Source organism: Urocitellus parryii, chromosome 5, assembly GCF_045843805.1.
Source record: "Urocitellus parryii isolate mUroPar1 chromosome 5, mUroPar1.hap1, whole genome shotgun sequence".
Lineage (NCBI taxonomy): Eukaryota > Metazoa > Chordata > Mammalia > Rodentia > Sciuridae > Urocitellus > Urocitellus parryii.
This window is the reverse complement of record NC_135535.1, coordinates 16,540,617-16,566,648: the sequence shown is the minus strand read 5'-3', so window position 1 is coordinate 16,566,648 and position 26,032 is coordinate 16,540,617. Positions and strand designations below refer to the sequence as shown.

The window sequence follows — 26,032 nt, the reverse complement described above, 5'->3', positions numbered from 1 at the left end:
CAGCAGAGTGCCCATCTCAAATGCCATGGAAGCTGCCAAGCTCCCAAGGGGTTGCTAGGGGCTGGAGCCCCCGGCTGGACAGTGCTTATTTGGGGTTTTATTCAGCTTTAAGCAGATGACACAGAAAGGTTACACTGATCTACTTACACATCACCTCTGATGACAGAAGCTGACCTCAGGGCACTCCCGACTCATAACCAGCACAGTGAGCCTGGCAGCTGGGCTCCGATGCTTAGGTTCTCCCCTCTTTCCCTTTTCCCTGAATGAAGCTAATTCTGTTTCTTTTGAAATGCGTGAATTTTTCAAATGTGCTACATAACAGTAAAAGATGCTCGTGTGTTCACTTTTTCTTCAAGTCAGTGACTATTTGAAGCAATTCCGGGCTTCCTCACACCTTCCTGCTCCTAGACTGTCTAATGAGAGAAGATTCCTGGGTGCATGTTTCACGTGCCAAAGGGAAATTTCGAGTCAACACTATGGGGTTAAATAGGGCGGGGAGGACACCAGCCTGACACACTCCTGCTGGTCCCTGCCACTCCTGTTTTATGCCACAACAATTAGGGCTCCCTCCTTAAGTGGAGCCTCCCTTAAGACAAATAATATTCAGTAGATCAGTCAATAAGAGGGAAGAAGCCAAATAAATTCTCTACAGAATACTCCATAAAGCCCTGGCAACTCTTGCCTATGCCCCAGAAGGTGAAGGCCTCAGCAGCAACCTTGGGATGAGTCAGCCAAGCATCGCCCAGCCAGGGGGCACCCGACTGCACACAGCAGTAAGGGAACGTCACAGTCTTGGATTCTAAGCCAAACATCTCGACCGACTGTGAGCTGCTTCTAGGAACACTGGACCAGGCCTGACTTTTGGGTGGATCAGAGACAAAGGGCCATGCAGGATCCTCCCCCAGGGAATCTCAGGATCCAGGCCATCATTTCCTGAACATATGGCCTCACAAGTCCAGCTGAGGATGGCCTGCCCAGCTGGAAGGACTCCACAGTGTGAATCCAGGAAGTTTCCAGGGAGGCTGTGCATCTGTTTCCTGCTATGACGAGGTTTAGTTTCTTCTAAATGTTCTCAGGTTTTCTCCCCCAGGTGAGAGGGCTCCCCTACCTGTCCATGGGCGAAGCCTATCATGGGCTCCATCATGGCCATCCGCTTCCGGTACTGCAGCGCATTGAGGGCGGAGTAGTACTGGAGGGATGCCAGGTGCTGCTTCCGCCGTGCAGCTGCCACCTCCTTCACAACTTCAGTCTTTACCTGGTTGAAAGATGAAGGGAAAACTTCCAGGTGTGACTGTTCTGTAAGAGCATGCAACTTAAGAACATTTGCTTACCCATTTTTGTGCCAAATACAGTAACACTTAGGTAAATTTCACCTCAATTTAAAATATCCCAATTAAAAATACCCAGGTAAGGGCTGCGGCAGGGGCTCAGTGGCAGAGCGCTTGCCTTGCTTGGGTGAGGCACTGGGTTCGATCCTCAGCACCACATAAAAATAAATAAATAAACAAATAAACAAACAAACAAAGATACTGTGTCCATCTACAATAAAAAAGAAAAAAATACACAGGTAAGAGCATCTCAGTGCTCATGGGGCTGCAGGAGGCAAAGCTGGCACCCTGCAGGTAGCAGCACCCACACTGCAACCCTGCAGGAAAGCCACTGGTGATAGGCATCAGAAGCCACAGACGTTTTGGTTAACTCATAAGATCCTGTTCCAAAGAAATAATTTAGCCCAAGGAAATCATCTAGCAGAAGTAAAAAGCAAAACATCTTAAAAGCAGGGGCCAGAGTCAACAGCAGGCAGAGAGCTCAACCCACTCTCCTAGCACAGGAGTCAGCCAGTCCCATGAAGGTCCAAGTGGGAGATAAAGCTACTGTGTGATTGTAATCTACAGTGGTTCTAAGCTGGTGTTTAATATCAGGCTGAAAAGTCAGTCTAGAGAAGCGGAAGCCCACTTATGAGATTCAGAATAATTTCAAAAGTCCACGTACAGGAAAAAGAAAGTAACGTCTCAAGACACCCGACTGCCACAAACTCAGAATATGAGGTACAGAAGCAGCTTAAGTAAATGAAGGGAAAAATAACAGGTAAGGTAAGCTTACCTTTTCATTCTCCTTTTTTTTAGGGAGCCTGCTGTATTTTGCCATTGAGAGGTCATGCTCTAAAAATAAAAAGACATCTGAGCATCCAGAAAGGTCCAAAGGCAAAAGCATTCATTCAGCATCTTCTCCCCCCTACACACACACACAGTAAACCCACACACGCTACCAAACCCACCAACCAGGAATGGAAGATGCCTACCACTGCTGGCAAGTCCGAAAAGTTCCTTCAAAGTGCTTACTTCTGTACAAGAGGAAAAAAAAAAAAAAGTCTTAGAACAAGAAAAATAAAGCATGCCAACCCAGGGCCCTGCTTTCCTGAGAAGGCAGAGTGTGTGCTCCCCTGGCCTAGGCCAATGACTGCATCCTGGTCTCCCTGGAGCCTGTGCATGCAGCCTACACTCCACATCTGGGGGTCTTGCCTGCCTTGGGAAGAACGCAGCTCTCTGGGAACACAGAGACAGTGGATGGCCAGGACTGTCACACAGACCTGGAGTATAAACTTAAGTACTAATTCTCAGCCCCTAAGTGAAGTGTCCAATGCATCTTTTCTCAGAAAGTTGCAGGATGACACCCAGAAGTTCCTTCTTGTTGCCATTTTAACTTCTGACTTATTAGTGTCACCACTGAACAAGAAATGCTGCAGTGCCTGTGTTAATGAAAACTACGATGCCATCTGGTACCTGCAGCAAGCCAGCACCAATCCCCACCACCCACTGGGCTACCTGCCACTCCTGGAACAGCTGAACAGGTCCAAGACAAAGCCACAGAGGACTCTGAGCAGTGAAGGTCCAGGGTTAAACAAAATCAGGTCCCTAAAGGAAGCAAACCTTTCTACAACTCTAACAACTGCGTCTGACTTTGTCAAACGCGGCTGGGCTTTCCCCGGCTGTGCTCTTTCTCGTCTCCCCAGCGCTTCCTTCTCTGGACACTGTTCTCACTCCACAGCGCAGGGCTGCCGCCGCCCTCTCCCACTTGCATTTTTCTCTTCTTTCTCTCCCACCTTTACTTCCTGATGGAGCAGAGTTTTAGTGTAGATATTTTTCTTATCAATTTTAAATAGCTTCATTAACCCTCCTGTGTTCTCTTCATTCTGATCACATACTTGTGTGGGGGACACAGGAAGCAAAGGCAATAAAACAGCACCGCGGCTCACGGACAGGGTGCCAGATGCCCATGTGGGTCCAGTGTGGACTCAGGAAAACTGGGCCAAACGCTTCAATTCTATTTTTGTGTCACCAAAAAAAAGGAGAATTTAACTCTCTTCAGAGAATTAAGAAACTTCTCTTCTGACTACTACCGACCAGTGAAAATCTACTTTTCAAAAGAAACACCATTCTGTGCAAAAGCTACCAAGGCCACATTCTGGGTCACATTAAATCAAGCAGGGCCACCGTTCCCCTCAAGCCAAGGTTCCTCCCACAAGCAAACCTGAAAAAGAGCAATCTGACAGCTCGGGTGAGGGGTCATTATTTTCTAACAACTTGGGGTCTGCTTTTAAAATGACATTGCCTGGTGGTTTTATTTAGGGTAAATCTGTTTTAAAAGCATCCAACGAGGCTTTCAGTTGGGACTAGAAACCAGAACCACTGGATTTAGCCATCTGGCTTCATGTTCGACTAGAGATGAGCCAATGAAAAGCCCGAGATCCTGCTCAGCGACGGTTCCTCTTGACAAGTGGTGTATTACTATTTTTCACCTACAAAATTTTAAGGCCTGCCAAACTGGCCTTGAGTATGTGTGCCAGTTCATGTACCATCATCCCCAGCCCCAGGTGATACGACAACAGGGGACCAATCTCAAAGGGGGAAACCTTCATCTTCAGTATCTGCCCTCAGATTCCCTGCATCTTTTATGCTCGTTAAATAAATAAATAGATAGATAAATAAATAAATAAAATAAAGGCTCTGTATTTCTGAGGAGCAGGATACCGAGACCTGCCAGCATCAGGTTTAGGCTTCTTCGATCAGAATTTTTCTTTTATAGGAATGTTCTTCAAACACAATGAAATAAGAAGGAACAATGGGACTAGAAAATTTGCATTCCTTTTTTTTTTTTTTTTAAACATCACCTGGGTTTTTTCAGTACTATTCTTTTCTTTATTTTTTGGTACCAAGGATTGAATCCAGTGGTGCTTAACCACTGGGCCACATCCCCAGGCCTTTTCTATATTTTATTACAGACAGGGTCTCCCTCAGTTGCTAAGTGCCTCGCTAAGCTGCTGAGGCTGGCTTTGAACTCGAGATCTTCCTACCTCAGGCTCCCAAGCCACTGGGATTACAGGTGTGTGCTACTGCGCCCAGCTAAGACTATTCATTTTTATTCATTTTTGACTGCTTTAATTTCTAAGAGAGATAAAATTATTCTTTTTTCTATATACTTTTTAGTTGTAGATGGACACAATATCTTTATTTTTGTTTATTTTTTTTTATGTGGTGCTGGGGTCCGAACCCAGGGCCTCACGCATGCAAGGCAAGTGCTCTACCACTGAGCTACAACCCCAGCCCGATAAAATTATTCTTAAGTCCAAAAAGCCACATAGGCTCTCTGAACCAGTCACAGATGTCCTCACTCACAACTAGGCACTCCACGAGAGCCATCCACAGCTATGCCCTGGAGTCCTGCAGAGAGAAAGCATGAGTTCCCACCCATCCTCCCCTCCACAGGCTCCCATGTCACACTCTAGAGCATTCAGGTTCCCCAGGAACATGCCTTTGCAGAGTCCTTAACCTGTGGCACTCACCTCAGTCACACTGTGTGCTTGCTAAATATTATACACCATTCGACACCCAGGTCAGAGATGGCTTCCTCCAGGAGCCTTGCCCTAGCACCCATTCCGGAAGCATTCCTGCCCCTGCGCTCCTTTCCCATAGGGCTCTGCCTCCTCACCTCCTGACCGTACAGCAGTCTGATTCTCCACCCTTGTCTTATTTGCCTGTGGCCTCTTTAAGGTGAGCCAGGAACATGGGGTGGGGGTGTGTGTGGGGGGGTAGGGGGGTGTGGGGGGGTGGATAGGGTGGTGATGAAGGTTTGCTAAACTGACCTACTCAAAAAGAAAGGCATTTCTCAATGATCCACACATATTTAAAGACACTAATGCAGTAAGAATTACTGTTTTGAGTTAAATAGTATTTTGAAGGTAAATGCAGTGAACTGAGTTACAATACCTGTGAGATCCTTTTCTCGAAATTGTACAATAGGTAGGACCATGGCATCTGCCAGCTGTTTGGCCAGCTCTGTATGGAGGACATTAAGCTGAAAGAAAAGGAACTCCTCAGAAAACCATATCCATTATTACTGGGTCTCAACTCACCAGGGGACTCTGCTGAACACTTCTATGTGGTTAAACAGCTCGGCTGGACTTCTTTAGCAAATAAATACCCCCATAAAGCTGTAAAGGAGAGGCCCAGAGGCACTAAAAAAGGTAACACAGGGTTCCAACTAACTGGGCCGTCAGCGAAGCTTGCTAAAGGCGGGCCCAGTTATTCTTGGTTCACTGTGCAAACTCCGGTTCCGTGTTCCTGGGTCACACCCCCTGGAGAATGGGAATGCTGTATTTGCTGGCAGTAGCGTGGCTTGCAGCCAGAGGTCAGCACAGTTAGCCACCTCCCAAGGCCATAGCTCTCTCTCTCAGAGAAAGCTCCAGTTACACCAGAAAAACAGTCTGGCTGGGAACAACCAGCCCGGAGCCCAGGGCCAGCAGCTGTAGGCCCCACGGATTCAGCGGGAGAAAGCTCGGTCCCTGGTCCCTGCTGAAGCTGGCAATAGGCTGCAGGCCTCAGCTCCCTGCAGGACCACCAGCTAGGAGCAAGCCAGCTGCGTTCCAGGGTGACCCTCCTCACCAGACACCTTCAACAGCTCTAGGTGTCCTCTCCCCTCTGCCTTGAGGGCTTATTAAAATCCTGTCTTGGTAAACAGCCTAGGAGAAATAAACACGCTCTCCGCAGGGCCAGCACTGGGGCACTTTTTGTGTGCCCGCTTTACAGACTCTATGTGGTTCACTCCTTGCCCACTCTGTGTGTTAGGAATTTATTATTCCTATTTTACAGGCAGGCAAACAACCCTGTAAGTCCAGAAAGCAAATAAATGGCACGGCCAGGACTGTAACCACAGGCTGCTGGGATCTAGAATGCATGCTCGGCCCACTACACAGCCTGGGACATGGAGCTTGGTCCTTTATGCTCACAGTGCTGCCAAAGCTTCATGGGCCTGGGGGGGGTCTGGGGGGGTCTGGTAGGGCCTGGCGCAACAAACAATGGGAGACTGTCCCTCAGGTGCAGACTTGTGGGCATGCTGAAGGATGTTCCGGGACTCCTGCTGGTGGCGAAGGGCACGTCACCCATGGTTGTTTCTAAGGACCCAGAGTTTTGAGCCATCAAACTTCTGCTGTGTGGCTTTTGAGATGTAAAGGGTTGTCGCCTCTAGCCACTGTGCGCTTGCTGGGAAGAGTGGAAGAGGTGGCCCACATCTCATCTCGGTGCTTAAGGATTGTCACAGAAAATGAAAACGATAAGAAGACCTGCTTCTGTGTGTGGCTGCTGTGAGGACGGGACAGTACACAGAGGGACCGCCCAGAGCCCGACACGCACATCCTGGCACTTGCTTGACCAGTGGAAGCTGTGATGACAATGACCTCCTGTCTTGGGCGCCACCCCAGGAAGTGATCAGAAGCCTTGCTTTAGGGGAGACCACCAAGCCCGGGATCCCCACGGGACTAACAGGGAAGAGTGCATCCTACACATTTGATGGACTCTATCAACCATCAGACCTTTCACGCCACTGGCTTGTTTTTTTAATTTCATGGTCAAATTACTTGTCTTGAAGACTTTTCCACCTGGTTGAGACCCAGGTAGAAGAAACACCCCAAACCCACCCTCCTCTTCCCAGGTCTGGGTCCGCTGGTAACCAAGCCTCCTTCTGGGTCTCCGGAGAAACAGCAGCTTGTGTGGAGCCTCTGACGGTACCAACCTCCGGCTGCCGTGCTACCGCCCAGAGACTCCACCACCCTGGGGAGGTTCTAGTCCACCAACAGAACCAGCACTGCCCAGAAGAAGATGGCCACGAGTGAGCATTTGAAACTGGAAATCTTAGTCGGGGTTCAGGCCACCAACCACGCTCCGCAGCAACGCGCCTCTCTGCAGAACACAGGAGACTTCAGGGTTCAGTCTACGGCTTCCCCCCAGATACCTGTTCACTGTTAATGAAGAAAAAGTCTCCTCCCTACCTCCCCAAATCACATTTTACTTCTCTGTAACCACACTTTCTACTTACCTTTCACCCATCTCAATACACATTTTAAAGAGCCTTGACACGAGTATACCATTGTGATATAATGAAAAGTACAGATTTAGTCTCTGTTCCCAGCTCCTAGCACAGAATTCCTAAAACCCTTATAACTTCCTGAGCAGTGGGGACACAGGGGGCACCTTCTGTTCTAATATTGGTCTTATGACTGTCCCCAGCATCACACCTTAGGAACGCTGGGTGACAGGACTGCCTTTTTTTCTAATAAGGCAGCGCCTGGGAATATTGGGAAACAGTGTCTTTGCAGAGGTAATGGAGGGTCTTGAAGTGATCATCCCTAATTTTCTAGGTGGCCCCAAATCCAGGGGCAAACACAGGGGCAGTGAGGCCATGCAGAGTCAGAGAGCCACGGCCAAGGCCCACCAAGAGCTATAAAAGCTGAAGAGGTAGGGGGGAAGCCCAGGGACTGTGGGAGAGTGTGGCCTGCAGATGCCGTGGTCTAGCTGTCCGGCCTCCAGGGCTGCGGGAGAAAACGTGTTGCTGTGAACTCATACACCCCCCTGAGGAAACGGAACTCAGAAAGCCTTCTTTCCCCTCAAACTACTAACAGACGTAATAGTGCACATCCTCTGTCATGGAATGAAGCTTGGAAGATCAGCAAGTTGAGTTACCTTCTCAGATATTTAATAATATTTAAAAATGGAGACCAGGACAAAATAAGGAAAAAGAAAATTCAAGAAGAATCACATAAAAACATCTCATGTTGCTATCTTACCTTATCCACTACTTCAGAAAAATAATGGAGCGTAGAAATTACTTCTTCATCACCTTTGCCAAGAGCAAAATTCTAAGACCAAAGAATGAGAGCGCCAGGTGTCAGCTAAATGAGCATCACCCTCCAAACGCCACCCCACGCCCCTCCTCCTGAGAGCACCCTGCAGAAGTGTCCAAATGAACACAGCTGGAGCTCCCTGCTCCCCCCGGCCCCTGGGTTCGCCCAACAGCCCTCTCTGGCCATCCCCTCTTCGGTCACCTCCTTCTGAACATAAAGATTTCTCAGGGAGCTTACTTCCTGGGGTTGTCAGCTTGAGTTCCCTGTAGCCCCCAGAAGCTGTGGGCTCTCAAGGGCAGCCAGCTGACTTCTGTAGGCCCTCAGAGCACCTCAGAAGGACTTTGGGATGATCACTAGTTAGTATTTATCAATGGGAAAAAAACAAAGGCCCCCCCCAAAAAAACGCTGGGGGAAAATAAGGGAAGGGAGAAGGAAGAGAGGGAAGGGAAGACAGAAGGAAGAAAAGGAGAGGAGAGGAAGGAAAAGTGGCACAGATCTTTAAGGACGCCTTTGGAGAATTGCTCTAAAGCGGCGCTGAGCAGAGGCCTGCCACAGCGCCAGGCGGTGCGGAGCCTGGGTTACCTGCTTTTCATACGCCAGCAGCTGCTTGGAAAGCTGTTGGGTGGCCAAGCACATTTCATTCTGTGGAGAGAAGAGAAGACAGTGAGATCTGCCCACGGCATTAGGGTCCATAAAAAGGCCTCTCAGAGCATCCTTTAAAAAGCGCTGTGTGCGCCTGTGGAAGGATAAATACTTTTTACAGGCATTATTTAGAAAACAAAACCAAGACAAATCCAAAGGTTAATGCTTACCTTTTCCCCCACTACACCCTTTGCAAATTACTGTTCCTTCTGGTTTTTCCATCAGTAAACAACTGGAGCAAAAAATTACAATCCAGCCAGGCAGAGTGGTGCACGCCTGTGATTCCAGCAACTCGGGAGGCTGAGGCAGGAGGATCGAGAGTTCAAAGCCAGCCTCAGCAACTTAGAGAGGTGCTAAGCAAATCATTGAGACCCTGTCTCTAAATGAAATACAAAAGAGGGCTGGGGATTGGGATGTGGCTCAGTGGTTAAGCGCCCATGAGTTCAATCCCTGGTACCAAAATAAATTTACAATCTGCCAAGCATTCAGCAAAGATGTGGTCCCTGTCCTGTGGATTGATTGGGGAAGCAGACACCAAAAATATGGCCCCTTGCATAATGAGAAGAGCAAAGGAAAGAGGCTGGCGCATGGGAGGCAGGGACAGGAGGACTCAGATGGTCTCTGGGAAGACATGTCTTAAGCAGAGCCTTGCCCAAGAGTGAGCTTCCAGAAGAAATGGACATGGAGAAGCCCAGTAGAGCAGGGCTGGGACGGGGCGGGCAGGGGGCTGGCGAGCTGCAACACGGCCGAGTGGGCCTGCAGGGCCTGAGCCAGGTGGGCCTTCCTGGAACTGTGACAGGAACGAAGCAGCACTGGGGCAGTCACCACGGATGTGACAGAAACACTGCTAAACCCAAGACTCCCAGAAAACCTGGGGAAGGCACTGCTCTTTATGAGTTGTGACGCCCTGGGAGGCCGTGGTGGCCCCTGCCCCGCCCGTACCGTCCACTTCCCTCTGCTCAGGTTCCTTCCTCCCTCTCGGCCACACACGGTTTCCTACACCTGCGAGCTGCTGCCAGCCACGAGCTGCGGGCTCCCGCTAATGCTGCTCCTAACTCGGGGCTCACTCCTGCAGGCCAAAGCCCTGGGTCTGACCTGGCGTGGAGAAGGGAGGCAGTGGCCGGCCTTCCTGGCCTTGGCCTCGTTACTCTCTTTCTCCGGGGGTTGCTGTTCTTCTAAGGGTCAAGTCCTGAGTCTGTAGGAGCCTGTTTTAGTTTTTGTGGGCCCATCAGAGCCAATCCCACTTTTGGGGGTACCCTCGCTGCAGACGACTGGCCCAACTCCGCTCTGCCGTGCTCCGCTGCCCTAGGGTAGGCATGGACACGCCAGGAAAAGCGGCTCTCCCCGTCCCCCAGAACGAGGTTGAACAGCGCCCCGGGCTTTGGCACCCTACTGGCACGCTGCCCCTCAAAACTGACCGGAACTGGCGGCAAGTGAAGGAGCCCAGGTGCCCCGTCCTTCACTTAGACAGGAACACACAACACTTCTTAGCGCACAGCGGGTGCAGACGGATGTTTGACAACGGAAAACTTATCTGAATTCCAAGTTTAAAGCACTACCTGGACTCCTGGTGTCTAACCTAAGCTGTCAACGGGGCAAGGAAACCCAAGCCGGGGACGGCACAATGAGGCCTCGCCAGCAGAGCACATGGACAGGGGACAACGCGACTCACTAGAGAACAGCGAGGGGGACTGCTAAGGGAACTGCTGTAGCTACCCTGGCACGTGGCGGAGGACGTGGGATTCGCGTCCTCCCAACAGCAGCTGACACCGCAGAGCACTTGATTTACACCAGGTGTTTCCTCAGTTAATTCTGACAATCCTGTAGAGCAGGATCTAATTATTAACCTAATCTTACAGATGAAGAAACCAAGGCACAGAAAGGTCAGGCCACCTGCACAAGGTCACACAGCTAGCAGTAGCCGGGCTAGGATGTGAACCCAGTCTGATTCTAAACTCCCCACTCCCGGACATGACTCTCGAAGATTCTGAGCCCGACCAAGACGTACGAAAGGAGAAAGCCCGAGCTCTGCACAGCCTTGGTCTGTGAAGGGCCAGGGGGGAGGGCATGCAGGTGTCACTGACACAACTTGCCATGGCTGTGGGCAGAAGGGGCACAACACACGTGGTGGCTGTGGTGACTGGTCTCTGCCAGGTCCCTCCTAACACTCCGGGAAGACGCTGTGCTCCCACAGGGCTGCTGTTTCAGGCCACGGAGACACTGGGCTTCCAGAGTGACTTCACTGGAACCAAGCACACTTACAGTGGCCCGTCACCTGCTCAGAGCAAGACTCAGCACGTGAAGTCTCCTGACCCGGGTCCTCTTGAGCCTCACTCATACCTGACCCAAGGTGCGCGAGGCTTCAGGAGACGCCCCACCAACACCAGCTCACAAGCCCATGCCCCAGGAGGACGGCCCCTCCCGGCCAGGCATCCAACACTGCTCACAAAACTGGGGCGCAGGCGGAGTGGAGATGTGCACGACGGTGCCAGGGATGGCTGCTGGCACTCTGGGTGTTTTCTGAGCACCCGACATTGCCGCTAAGAGTTTTTCACACATGGGCACATTTACTCCTCAAGTGCACCCATGAGTAGGTGTTTTTCTTATTTCCATTTTACAAAGGAGGATGCTAGCTAGGGCTTAAAGAGGGTAAATCTGCAAGTTAGTTAAATAAAAACAACAACAACAACACATGATTAATAACTGGCAAGGTAAAATACTCAGCCCAGGTCTGTGGGCCTCTGAACCTCAAGTCCAAGTGCTTCACACAGTGCTGTTCCCCTCTGGAGTTCAACCTCTATCTAGTGAGCAGGCGGGTGGGAAGCCTGGAGGGTCTGCAGACAGGAACACAGCGCTCACGTTCTTCTAACTGAAGCCCAGCAGAAGAGGTGGCCGAACACATTCTACATAAGAGTCCCATGAATAATATGCTCAGTTTTGTTTGGCAGTATTGGGGTTGAACAAGGGCCTCCCCGATGCTAGGCAAGAGCTCTTCCACTGAGCCACATTCTCTGCCCTGGAGCAGCTCCCTGGTCACCCTTGACACTCTTTACTGCTACATAAGAATCCAAAAAGACAAGCTGGGTCTGGGGCTCAGAACCCACTCAGCACACACAGAGCCCTGGGTTCCACCCCCAGCACCACACACACACACACAAGGCAACCTGGCACAGGGCTGTGGACAGTGCCTCCCGTGTTGGTGGCACCCCCGCAGCTGTGGCCGAGGCAGAAAGACAAGTGGCTAACAAGCCCGACAGGAAATCTGAGCTCCTGGCAAGGGAATGTTTATCTTCCGCAACTGTCACCTAAAACCATACAGAGGCCTCCGTGGGCACCATCGTCCTTGGCAGCCATGGAGAGGCTGGGTGTGGGGTGGACACAGACACATACTCAGGTCTGAACCTAACACATGTCCAGGGCTGAGAGCCACATTCATTCTATGTTTGCCACAGGCTGGGATACACGGATGCCCCTCCAGGTGCGCTGCACGGGGAGCAGAGGGCAATGTGGCAAGAGCAAAGGCTGAGGGGTGCCCGCTGCGGACCTCGATTCTGCCCTGGTGGAGAATGGGAAGCCCTGAGGACCACGGGCTGCAGGATGACCAGATTGGATACTGGTGGAAGAAAACTGTAGACTGGCTGTAGCGGGAAGAAGCACTGGAGGGGGAGGGCACAGACAAGGGTGACCCATCAGGAGACCATTCTGAGAAGCTGAGTGAGACATAAATACAAAGAGGCCGAGTCAGGAAGCCCTGGAGAGGAACCGAGGCACCCAAACAGGACGCAGGAGTCAGTGTAGCTGGGTTTCCAGGAAGGGTCCACACAACGACAGAGCCCAGCCAAGGAACTGAGAGGGCACGAGGCTGGGAAGGACAGTACCGTGTCCATCAGGATGTGCAGACTGCCAGGAGGAGAGGCCCCACAGCCAGTCCTCAAACACAGAAGGGCTGGGCTCCCTGAGAGCTGAGTCCACAAGGGCCCAGGAGGCCCGACTCAGCGTACCATCAGTGGTCCGGCTATCAAGGGCACAGGGCAAATGGGCACACAGGTGAAGGGCACTTTGGCCAGGAAGTGTAGGGGCAAGGAGGGTGTCAGATGCTTTCTCAGGCCTGAGGTCAGTCTCCAAGGCCAGGAAGGACACGTGCCAGGGCAGGGGTGGCCGGGGCCTCCTGGTGTAGCCGGTGGAAGGGGCATGGAGGCCTGGCCCACTCTGACATAGCCAGAGACAAGGCTAGCAGAGCAGGCAGACCCCCAGGTCCCGAGAGCTAGTGGGCCTTCCTAGGGTTCACTTTTTTGCCTCTGGGCCACGGAGGCAGCCAAGTCGGGCGGAAGCAAGGAGTTCCGATGTGATTCCCTGAGCTGCAGGGTACAGGGGAACTGAAGGAGGAAGGCGCTTTCTTGAGGGCAAGCACTGCAACATCCCAGGGAAACCTAAACATCTACACAGTGACAACAGGTAACAGTTGTTTGGAATAAAGAGCCAGAGTTCAGTGCTGGGTGTGGTGATGCACACCTGTAATCCCAGGGGCTCGGGAAGCTGAGGCAGGAGGATCGCGAGTTCAAAGCCAGTCTCAGGAAAGGCGAGGCACTAAGCAACTCAGTGAGACCCTGGCCCTAAATAAAATGCAAAATAGGGCTGGGAGTACTGAGCACCAGGCATTAGGCAGGTGGGGTGGGGACCAGCTGCCACTGCCATTTGACTTAGAAGGTGGTGCCATTAACACCAAGGGCACGCTTTGTGCCAGGGACTGATCTTAGCACTTTGCAGATATTGATTATAGAATTAACCCTCACATCAACCCTGTGAGGTGGGGAGTGTGTGGCCTATGTTGAGCTGACAAGGATGCCTGCCAATGGAGTGGCTTGCCATACCTAAGGTCATGCCCAAGTGGTCAAATCAAGACCAGAATTCAGATCTGTTGAGCCTACGGTTATAGTGAGCCTCCATACCTAAGACAGGAAGCCAAGCCCAGAACACTCTTTCATGCCATTATGAAGGCCTTCCCTGCCAGCGTGAGGACAGATTTCACATGCAAGCCAAGCGTGGGTACCCACTTGGGCCCTCTAGGCCCTCAGATCTTAAAACTATATATTTCTTCTCCATCTCTGGCATATAAGCTTCAATTTGACAGGGTTTTTCAGGGCTGCTAAAATGCACTTACGAAAACTATCTTGACAAAAACTAATAAACAAGCCAGGTGTGGTGGTAATACCAGCAGCTCAGGAGGCTGAGGCGGGAAGATTGCAAGTTCAAAGCCAGCCTCAGCAAAATCAAGGTGCTAAGCAACTGAGTGAGACCCTGTCTCTAAAGAAAATATAAAATAGGGCTGGGGATGTGGCTCAGTGGTCAAGTGCCCCTGGGTTCAATGCCCAGTACACAAACAAACAAAAAACACTACTAAACAAAGTACGGTGTTCTGGGATACAAAGAGAAACTGGATCCCACCTCTAACATACCACACAGCTGTCAAACAGGGCTTGTTCTTCTATAATGACAAGTACCATCTTTGAAACCTCAAATTTCCCTAACCTCTGCTGCCATTTGAGGAGACCAATGTGTCAGAGAAGCAAAGTATTGTGCTGAAGCATGCGTACAGGCTTGGAGTCAAAGATCTGAGTTCAAGTTCTGGTTCTGCCACTCGTCAGCTGAGTGACCTTAGGCAAGCTACATAACCTGAGTTTCCTCCTCTGTAAATGCATACCATAATAACCCCACACCCTTATTATGAAAGCTAAATGAGCTACTGCACAGTAGATGCCGAACCTAGCGTGTGGCACGTCGGGGTGTCTAATAAATGGAACTCCTGTTTTAACTGTGACCCATCAGCCCCTCCCTCTCCTATCACAGGCTCACGCCCTGGCTGCCCCCTGCCCTCATGCTGTTTCCCAGCAGGTACAGGAACTTGCTTAGCTCACATCTGTATGCAGCACCACCGAAAGAAGAAGCCTGAAGAAGCCTGTCTTCGTTACTACACCAACTTTATGCATATCTCCCCTTCCAACTATTTTACTTCTATTCTCTCCCACTGTCCTCACCCCAATTTGAGAGGACACTGTTTCCACCTTAAATCTGAGCTTTTAGGATCCATTTTAGGTTCAGTAGTTCTATACTCCAAAAGCTTTGGTTAAGAAAGGGTGGAGACGGGGTTGTGGCTCAGTGGTACAGTGCTTGCCTCACATGTGTGAGGCACTGGGTTCAATTCTCAGCACTGCATATAAATAAATGAATAAAATAAAGGTCCATCAACACTAAAAAAATATTAAAAAAAAAAAGAAGGGGTGGAGAGATGGAGCTGGGTGATTGTCCTGCCTGGAGGAAGGAAAGTGAGCGCCTTAACCATAGTTCTCAAAAAAATTCCATCCAAGATTTATTTTTTAAAAAGCAAAAAAACAAAAACAACAACAGGACAACCTGAAAGCACTCCCCACAGAGGCGCAACGTCTATCAGGGAGGAAGACGGGTATGAGAACGGCAGGGACAGCCTTAGTGCCCACAGCTAGAACTGCCACTGCGCCTGGCCCCGATTCCTCGGGACAACAGCTGCAAGGAGATGATCTGTGTAAATATCACTGCAAAGCCCTAAGAAGTCCATTTTGAAAAATTAAAAAATGTTAAACCCTTTAGGAAGAAAATTATGGCAGGTTACCAGAATCAGAACGAGTATCATAACAAATATACTGAATGCAAAATTTATGTGGGTTTAATGCAAAGTTTACGTATAGGTATAGTTATGCATCTGTTCAGATACTACTAAAGCTTTTAAACTCAGTGTTTTCAAAACAGTCGTGTTCCACGTAACCAGTTCTGATCTGTCAGTGCCCTGAAATGCCTGCGGCTTCGTTCATTCCAATGACCCACAGGCAGGACTCAGCCCCACCACGTGCAAAGGCACATGACAGCAGAGAGACCAGATGTGGCTCCAGGGACTGCTGCTGTACGATGCTGAGAACCACTTCTGGCCTAGAGCTGCATTTCAGAGCTTTTGCCAAATGAAATATAAAAAGTCCCTCAACTAGTCACAATGAGTAAAACTGCTCACAGAACTTTCTATACTTTTTCTCTTCCTCTTTCTAAAACTAAGGGCTGAAGGACATTCATCATTCATCAGCAGCATTTATATACAGTTTTTAAAATATATTAATGAGATGAGCATCATGGTGCACACCTGTAATACCAGTGACTCAGGAAGCTGAGGCAGGAGGATCTCAAGTTTGAGTTTCAGTTTCAGCAACTTATTGAGATCCTGACTCAAAACAGGAAATTTAAAAAAGAACTGGGGATGAAGCTCAGTGGTACAGCACCCCTGGGTGCAATACTTAGTGCTGAAAAAACAAATAAATAAGAAGAAAGAAAAAAATAAAATATAATAATGAAAAATTATGTCTAAGTACTTGTTTTAAGAATAAAATTATAAAACTCTATTAACCTAATTCAATATGTCTTAGTAAAAAGTATTTAAGGAATAATATAAAACCAAGAAAATATAACTCAGGGAAAACAAACTTATCAGCTACGTGTGGTGGTGCACGCTTGTAATTCCTCTGACTTAGGAGGCTGAGGCAGAGGACTACAAGTTGGAGACCAGCCTCAAAAACTTAGTGGGACCCTATCTCAAAAAATAAAAAAGGTTGAAATGTAGCTCAGCGGTGAAGTGCCCCCAGGTTCAGTACCCAGTGCCCCCTAATAAGGTGTAGATATGAAATATTTATAACATTTAAATACATATAAAGACACACATACATAGACATATATCAAAGCAAACTGACCAAAGAAGATTCAGAAAAGTTTTCTTTCTCAAATTTAAAAGGCAACACAACACCTAAGCTTTCACATAAGCCTGACAAACCAACTATCCATGCCCCAGCTGACCTGAGCACATCTGATCAGCGCCACTTGCTCATCCTGCAGCACTGACCCAACACTGTCACCAGCCTCTGCTGCAGAACCAGGCGGGAGGAAGGGTTTCTGGCCAGAGGACCCATGTGATGATCATGTGCTGTGAATTAAAAGCTGGATTCCAGCCTCTTGGAATGCAAGACCTACTTAATTTTGGCAAAACAGATTTTCTGGCTCAAAAGAAAAGATGCATAAGAGATTGTTTCACTTCTCCAGGCAAATGATTTGGACAGACATGGAAAAGCTGCACAGACTCTTGGGAGTGGCTTTCAGCCTCAAACAGGAGGGAAATTGTTAATAACAATATTCAAATTATTGAATGGCAAGCAAGTTCAGTACAAGTCCAGTTTTAAAAAAAGTTTCTTTTCTTATATTTCTAGTATTTAGGGAAAATATTTTAAAATGCCAACATAAATAGCCAGGACTTCATATTAAAAATCAACAAAGCTCCCAAATTCTGAATGTCTTTACCAAAACAAGTAGGCAAGCAAAGTCACAAATGAGGACTCGATTCTTTGTTGTAGATAAAAAATGACACTCATAAAATACTGCAAAGTTTACCTGTCATATGTGTGTCCCCAGCTCTGACTCTGGATCTGAACTTCAACAAGACCTCTTTCCTCACTGTGATGTCTTAAGAGAGAACTGGGTAGCCCCCTGGCCATTCCCCGTCCCAGCCCTACCTGCCTGCATGTGTATACCTGGGTACACATACATGTACCTACTCACCCTTTAAAAAAATATATTTTTTTAATCGACACACATATTTGTATATGTATGGGGAACAGCGTGGCACTGCACACATACACACGATGTGTACTGATGAGATCAGGGTAATTGGCATGTCTACACCTTAGACGGTTATCATTTCTTTTTGCTGGGAACATTCAAAATCTTCTCTATTAGCTATTTTAAAATATTCCATTAATTGTTTACGAGTCACTCTGCTGTGCTACAGAACATCAGAAGTGCTTTCTCCTACCCGACTGTACCCTGTGTCTGTTAACCCTCTCCCCACGTTCCTGGCTCCTCTTTCACCACCAGACCCCTTCTCACCCAGTCACCTCTCACCTCCTGACACTTCTGAAGCAGCCACCTCCTTCTGTTTCTACTGCACTTCCCCAGCCCAGGCCTCCACCTTCCATCCCATGTAGTAGTGAAGTTTGAGACTAAAGACTCTGCTAGACTTAACTGGGTGGACTGGGGCGAGTTCCTTGTCATCAAAATCCTCAGTCCCCTGACCTACAAAAGGAGGATAATCACAACACCAGCCTCACAGGGCTGCTGGGGAATGTAGATGAGATCATCAATGTAAAAGCTCCTGAAACTGCCTTCCAGCTGTTAAGTACTCAATAAATCTCAACAACACAATCACCTCCTTTTGGGTGCCCAGCTGTTACAGTTTGGCCCCCAAAGGCTGCATGCTAAAGGCTGGGCCACCAGCCTGTGATATTCCTGGGAGGCGGTGGAACTCTTAAGAGGTGGGGCCTAGTGGAAGGGAGCCAAGTGACTTGGGAGTGCCCTTGGAGGGGATATTGGGACCGTGGCTCCTTCCTCTCCCTCTCTTTGCTTCCTGACTGCCATGAGCCGACAGCTTCCTCAGCTTCCTCGCCATGGGGTCCCTTTGTTACATGGGCTGGCCACAGGCTCAAAGGAACAAGGTCAAGCAACTGTGGACTTGTTAGAATCTGTAAACAAGTCAGGATGGCGCCTGGCATTTTGCCAGGGGAAGCGGCTTGTGAGGTGGCGCCAGGAGCCATTAAGTGTAGAGATTTCTTATTGGTTGACTGCTGTATCTAGTTTATGTTAATTAAGATAAGCTGTGTGGAATGTATATATACCCCTCCTGTCCTACAATAAACGGCTCCCACTCCTGCTATATCAATGTACACAAGTTGTTCGTCACCCCCACCCCTCGGTTATTTTGCTGCAGCCGGACTGCGGCATGGACTAAATCCTCTGAAGCTGTGAGCCAAAATAAACCTTTCCTCCTTTTAAGTTGATATTCTCAGGTATCTTGTCACAGCTATGGAATGCAGACTAACACAACTCCTCTGGATGAGGCAACCCTCCTCCCTAGTACTCATAGCACTTGCTGGTGACGTATGTATCTGTCTCCCAACCCAACTGTAAGCTCCCTAAAGTCAAGGACTGAGGCTTTTTCCATGTATGAATGACTAATAAGACAATGAGTCATGAGTTTTAAGAGCTATATAATAATGATTCCATATGGTTATTAAGAGTTATACAATACTTAATGTAGTATTTAAGTCTTTAGAAATCATCAATGAGAAAAAGACACATTAACAATACAAATTTAAGTTGGCAAGGAATTAATAATGAAAATTATCAATTGCCATATTTTGATGTGTAACATAATTTTATTTTTAAGTGACTCATAAATCTTCCCTTAGAAAGTGACACACATGGCACTTCTTGATCTTAAAAAGCTTCACTCTGGCTACTCAGCAATTTATTTTCCATGGGTTTGCAAGCCAGAGATATTTGTTCCTCAAAACAAAGAAGCCACCCCATAGTTCCAGAACTGTGACTCAAGTCTTTCAGAGGAAGCTCTGAAAAAACATGGCTCCCTCCCACACTGACATCCAAGACTGTCCATTTATGAGAGAGACAAAGAGCACATCTCAAAACACTGAGCCCGCTCATTCACCAGTGGGAAGAGGAGACTCCAATGTTTCCCTTTGGGGTTGAATTTTTAAAAATGAAAAGCAGTTCCGTGGTCTCTGTCTACGGGTTCTTGTTACAGGAAAACTACTCTTTTTCAAATAATGAAAAGAGAAGCCTTAGTTTGGGGAGGTGAACAGAAGTGAGAAAAGCAATTCTGATCTTATTTCAAATTTTTAAATGAAGCTTTTCCAACTCAAATTTCTCCTGGCCCAAGGGAAAGGGGCAGCCTACCTGGGCGCCGAAGACACGCTGCATGGCCTGCAGCAGCTGGTTGGTGTAGTCGGTGAGGGTGCCGGCATCTTCTTCAAACACACTCAATAAAGAGCGAGTCTGCAAGAGAGGGGGCCGAGTTGATTTGTCAGTCACAAGGAGGCAGAAAACACGCGAGCGCATGCACAAGTGGAAATGGGTGGGCAGGGCCTGGGCCGGCTTCGCCTTCATCAGTAAAGCCAGCAGGAGCCGCCTCTCCACCCTTCCCACCGCAGGGCAGGGCAACAGTGCCTCCTGTCAGGGTCACAGAAGGAAAACCTGTTTTTAGAAAGATTGTGACTGGGGCTGGGGGCCGGGCTCGGGGCTAGAGTCCTTGCCTGGCGAGCTGGAGGCCCTGGGATCCACCGCAGCACCGCCAAGAATCCAGAACCAAGGGCTATTATCTGTCCTGACGTCAACCCCTACGACATGCCAGTCAAGTCCGTCCAACAAAGAGGGGTTAGGACGGACACACTCTCCTTTCAAGTCCATAAGGCCAGCGCCCCTCTGTGTGCCAGATGTGGCTGCAGGCACCACTGGAGCCTACTCCCCACAGCCAGCTGCTTGGGTCTGGGTTCTGGCAGCCTTGCAGAGTGTGTCGTCCGTCCCTCCTAAGATACTGCTGCAAGGTCCCCGTTTTTCATCACAGTTTATTCAGCCAACTCTCAAATTTGTGGTTAGGAATTTCATGCTGCCTGGGCCCATTGGCGGCAGCTCTGGGCACAAAACTCAAACAGCAACAAGAAGGCCAGCTCCCTGCTTCCAGAAGTCAGACTCTCAGGAGCTCTGAGAACCACTGAGCTATGCCACTCGCTGGAGGGTGTTTCCGAGTATTTTCATGGTAGTGCCCGGCACACACTAAGCACTGCAATGTTGTTTATGAAATATTTACATATAAAATGGTGCACGAACAGGTGTTAAGGCATCACTTAAGAGATATATCTACTCATGGGACTCTTGTGAATGTGCCCTGCTCAGGAGGAATCTGAAATACTACACTAAGCAATAATGGGATTTCCACTTCAGAAAATAACTCATTAGGCAAAGAATAAAATGCAAGTTACAGAGATATCTTTAGAGGTGATACCAAAGTGCTTTACAAGAAACAATTTATTAAGATTCATTACTTCCCTGCAAATAAATTTCAATCCCTTCTTTTTCTAACCTATCAGTTGAGAGGTTTTCAAGTGGCCTGGGTTGCCACTATGTCCTATCAATCGTAGGACCTCCCCGCTGCCATGCACTCACCTACTAGGGCCTGAGCCACCACAGTGCTGCACTACCCCAGGGGCCTGGGGCTGTGGGCTGCCTGCCACCCTCTAACCTGAATGCAGCTGGGCCCAGACATCCCTGGGCCCAAAAGTCCCTCCATAAACAGAAGTGGAACCTCCTTTTGCTCTACAGACTCTGGGGCATCTCACAGCAATTCACTGAGGTCTTCCAGGATAAAAAAAAATTCCCTGCTCTGTGACCTACATACTCTCTTTGGTACTAATGCTTATCAATGGAAGCACCACAGTGCTGACATGCAGAGACTGTAAAGGAGTGTGTAAAGAGCTCTCGCGGAGAGCAAACTTCATCAGGGAACTCATTCGGTGTCTAGCTCATGTTAGAATTCTTCAAACTTAAAAATCAAACCCCGTGGTATGAAATACATTTCACACTAAGGCCTGAGCAGAGGTTTCACCACACAATATTTACCCTCAGAATGCATACACTCTTTTTTTCCTATTTCATTTGTGAACAAAAATCATGGCTGTGACCCACTGGACTTCCTGACAACCTGTAGGAAAAAACACGGATTTGGAATTCCATATTACATTTCTTTAAGTTATAATTTTTGTCTGAAAAACAAATATTGTCAAAGGACATTTTCAGAACACACGCTGGGAGTCTGTCAGTATTCAGTGGCCTGTGCCTGCCTCCTGCCTTCAGCCAGCATCTGTGCTGGGAACTGAGATTCAAGGGTGAGGAGCAATGACCCCCCACTCTACAGGGGCTCCGAGTCAGCTCAGAGGAGCTGTGACTCACTTGGGGTCCATCACTCCTGGGTCCACATCCAGGCTCTGGCACTAATTTGCAGAGTTAACAAGATAACTAATGTATGTGAAGTGTTCAGCAGGGCTGAACGAATACACAGGGATGGCAGAGGATGATGATTATGAAGATAGTGAACTTTCAAAAAAATGTCAGGCACTGGCGTGTCACAAAGACAATGGCAGCAGCACTCATGAAGTTACTATGGCATGCAGGCACATAAACCCCTAACGACCTGAAAAGTAGCTTATTTCTATTCTCCCGCTGTACATGTGCAAACACAAGCTCAGACAGGGTAAATAACTTGCCAGAGGGAACAGTGGAAAACTCAGGATTTGAATTCCATCCTTTCTGTACTACCCTATGCTCTCAGGAGCATCCACAGCCAGAGGAGGGGGAAAAAAGCAAGCACCCTAAGGATATAGGCTCAGCTCTGTGTTATTCCCTTACCTTAGTAAAGAAGCAGCTTGTGACCTAATTCAGCCATCTTAGACCTTCTCAACAACATGTTATTGTGGAATGGTTCAATTTTAATGTCAGAATATTTTTTTAAATTTTTAAGGTTCAAAACAAAGTTCTATTCCCATCATTTGGTGGAAAGAAAGATATTAACTAGTAGAATCATAAGTCTAAGTAAAATAGTGTTATAAATAAAAAGAGCCTCAGGGGCTGGGGCTGAGTGGTAGAGCACTTGCCTACCATGGGTGAGGCACAGGGTTTGATCCTCAGAACCAAATACCAATAAATAAAATAAAGGCCCACTGACAACTAAAAAATGTAAAAAATAAATAAATAAAAATAAAAAGAGCCTCAGGACAAAACCCCTCCACAACGAAGCCATTACAAGGCCACCCAGGTTATGTTTGGAAGCATCTCATTGGCATAAAAAGAAAGACCTGATTTGGTTGGAGAGGGCTGTTCCCAGCTGGGCCACTCACAGCAAAATCTCAGAACTAAGTCTTTAATTTCTGTTTCAGTGATTCCAATTGCAAAATAATACAACAAACAGTGAGTTGGGATGGTGGCTCAGCCACAGAGTGCTTGCCTAGTCCATGGGAGGCTCTGGGTTCGATCCTCAGCACCACATAAACATAAATAAATAAAGGTATTGTGTCCAACTACAACTAAAAAACAATATTAAAAAAAAAAAAAGCACAAAACACCCCCCCTCCAAAAAAAGCAGGCAATAGTTCTTCTGTCTTGGAAATGTATGACTTATAGGATAAGGAAATGGCCCCTTGACAAAGTACAAGCAGCCATGTCCCTATCTTTCACAGCAACATTCACACTGTCCTGGAACTGCTGTACACTTATCTGGCCCTGGAACATACTGTGAGCCGGTCGAGAGCAGTCACACGAATTTCATTTACATCACATTCCTAGCAGCAAGTGGTGGCTGGACAAATGGCCACGGAGTCCGATCTCTCATCCTGGAGATACCCTGCCTCTCATATAGTAGAGGTAAGCAGGGACAATACACTACACACACAGAATAGTTCTAAATACATCAGGCAGCACTGCCAACTAAAAAGGAGGAAATGAATACATGTGTCTAAGGTCAGACGACTTCTATTCAGCATTTCTTGGGTCACTCAGTTCAAACACAAAAGCTTTTGTGCAACCAGGTTACTTAAGCAACCTCACAGTTCTCCTACATAAACCAGAGGCAACAAACAGTAGCTGGTTTCTTAGGATTTTTTTCCTTTTAGTGAAACAAACTTCAGGTTACCAATAACAGAAAAGCCAGGTGCTAGGTAATTGGACTAACTTAAGCAATATCCCTTTAATATGCATGCTGCCTAGGTTCCAATCCTGGCTCTGTCACTTTAGAGAGTACAATCTTGGGAAAGTTATATAACTTCTCTGCTCCTTAATCATTTTAAGAGAGACCTAGATTAAAAGACTGTTGGGAGGACTGAGTTAAGAGGGGTAAGGCATTTAAAACAGTGTCCACACATAACACACATGATCTAAGCTTTTGCTATTCTTTTTATTCTTTCCACATAACATGAAAAGAGCTAGATTACTCCTTCCACTTCCAAGTCTATGAACCTCCTTGGGAGTACAGCTGTACCAGGCACAAGCTGCATATAAAATACACAAAATATGCTCTAATGATTATTAAAGACCTTCTTAAAGGTAGCTTCCATTCTGTACAGCAACCACATCAAGAACCCTTAATAATAAACTCCCTATATTAAAAGGAATAGTAAATAGGAATCATAATGCCTCTAAACTTCTTTTTTCCACATAAAAGCTCAAAATCATAAACCTCATAGATAAGACAAGAGTTTAAAGCCTCTAGAGTGCCTTGAAGATCATCTCCTCCGTGTCCCTCATTCTGTAGAGGCTCTGCCGACGAGAAAAACTAGCCAGCCACAGGATGGGGATTAAGTGACTGCCCAAATCACATGGTAAGCTCAGTGTTGGAGCCAGAACTGCAACCCAGGTCTCCTGACTCATTTGCCAGTCTTCTTACTATTCCCTCATAGTGCTGCAAGTTCTTCAAGCCACTCAGTGTGTGTTCATTTACGCGACAGCCAAAAATTCAGAATGTGATTTGTCAGTGAGGACAGCACAGGGAATGAGTACAGCTTCTTTAGACTGGCCTGCCCAGAGCCATGTCTGGTTAGGAAAGCAATGTATCTTTGCATCTCAGCGTCCCCAACTACAAAGCAAGTGGAGAACTTGGTTTGCAATGATCACTGGAAATTTCACATTAGGTACCATTCCCATTCAATTGGTGGGAGGTTGGCGGATATGCCTCCTATCATGGGGTCCAATTCAATTAAAAACACCAGAAGTGTAGAGTTATATAAAAGAGATCTTTGAAAAATCAGTCAGTGGATGCCAACTTGCAAAAAAATAAAAGAAAAACCACAGCTTGCTTACAGTACCCGACTTGCCTGCATAGGAAGGATCACAAAGAAATGCGCACAAAACACAGGTGTACACAGCCCTGTTTACTTATTCTCAGGGGTGGAGATGCAGAGAGCACTAGATAAGTCTCTCAAAGAGCCATCCTGGGTGGTACAATTCACTCAGGAGAGAAAGGAAGGAACCCCCAAAGAGGGGAAACTGGGAGAAAAACTCTTGGCACTAGAAAATAAAGAAACTTAAATAACCCAGGGATGCAGAGCCAGGAAAGGAGATAGGAAGCAAGGGTAGGCCAGGTGGGAGGGTGTCAAATGAAGAACAAAAGCTCCCCGGAGAAAGACTATGAATTAGGAGCTAATGAACTAGTGTCATTTGCACTCATTTGCTATATTTACACACCAGTTTTCACCCCCAAGCTCAAAGGACTCGCATCTCAAGCGTGCTAATGAGGTTCTCTCGCCCGACAAATGGGGCAGGTGTTGTTCATTTTCTCTTCACAATGGAAAACAGTGCCAGAGAGGCTGGGAGAGGGATCCAGCCTCCCTGCTTCCCCTTCTGGACCCTAAACCCCCCGGTTCTGGTCACATCAGCAGGGGTACTCCGAATGACAAGATGGACTTCTTTACTCTGGACCGCGAACTGTCTGATTTAAAAAACAAAAACTTTACAGGCGCCTTCTCATTTAATTCTCCTAAGTACCCAAGAGACAGGTACACTCATTCTCTCTATCTGACAGAAGGCAGAAGGAAGGCACCAAAAGGCGAACCGTCTGCCCCGGGCACCGTGCTAACAAGCGAAGGAGCCAGAGTTAGTCCCGGGAGGGGTCGCGACACGGGGGCTTCCGGGGTCCCCGGCCCGCCCCCTCCTCAGGAGGCGCCCCTCCGCGGCCTCGCCCCTGCGGGCGCACGGGACCCGTCGGCGGAGGTACCTGGGGGCTGTCCTGCAACGCTTCCTCCAGCAGGAGCTTGTCCACCGCGGGCATGGCTGGGCGAGGGCGGATGGAAGGACGCAGGGCGCGAGGCGGCAGCCGAGGTGCTCCGGGCTCAGGCTACTCAGCCGACTCTCAGTGCCCGCGGCAGCCCCGCGCGCGCCCACGCCTGGCCAGTGACCGCCGCAGCCTGCCAGCCCGCCCACCTCCCAGCCCAGCCCGGCACGGCCCCCAGCGGAGCCGATCAACAGGAAGTGTGGCGAGCGTCCGGCCGGCCGCCGGAAGTGTGGCTGCCGCGCTTCCGACCGCGGGGAGCCGCGACCCTCGGGACCCTGCGTCTCGTCCAGCGCTTAATGGGTTAGGGTTCCGCAGTCATGGCCGCCTGTCCCCCTTGCGCGTGCCAGTTGATGCTACAAAACCCAAAAGAGGAACCCGAGTGTGGCCAGATGAGGTTTTATCTACTGTGGCTACTCAGAAACCCTCTTGCGTTGAAGGAGATAGTAGCTAACAGATTTTGCTGCAATTACTCTCACCACCAC

At 48.4% G+C, this 26,032-nt stretch overlaps 1 protein-coding gene across 3 annotated transcripts in view; it reads right to left on the bottom strand.

Annotated features, from left to right (window-relative positions):
• The window catches only part of Appl2 (adaptor protein, phosphotyrosine interacting with PH domain and leucine zipper 2), a 47,881-nt gene extending 22,154 nt beyond the window's left edge, over positions 1 to 25,727 (bottom strand). For all 3 annotated transcript variants that reach the window (XM_026397067.2, XM_026397085.2, XM_026397076.2), the window contains exons 1-8: positions 25,494 to 25,727; positions 19,634 to 19,732; positions 8,759 to 8,818; positions 8,120 to 8,191; positions 5,268 to 5,355; positions 2,303 to 2,344; positions 2,104 to 2,162; positions 1,109 to 1,255 (exon numbers count right to left, since the gene is read on the bottom strand). In XM_026397067.2, coding sequence (XP_026252852.1) covers positions 1,109 to 1,255; positions 2,104 to 2,162; positions 2,303 to 2,344; positions 5,268 to 5,355; positions 8,120 to 8,191; positions 8,759 to 8,818; positions 19,634 to 19,732; positions 25,494 to 25,547 — 621 coding nt within the window. In that variant the 5' untranslated portion in view covers positions 25,548 to 25,727. The remainder of the gene's footprint in view (positions 1 to 1,108; positions 1,256 to 2,103; positions 2,163 to 2,302; positions 2,345 to 5,267; positions 5,356 to 8,119; positions 8,192 to 8,758; positions 8,819 to 19,633; positions 19,733 to 25,493) is intronic.
• Between the last annotated feature and the right edge of the window lie 305 nt (positions 25,728 to 26,032).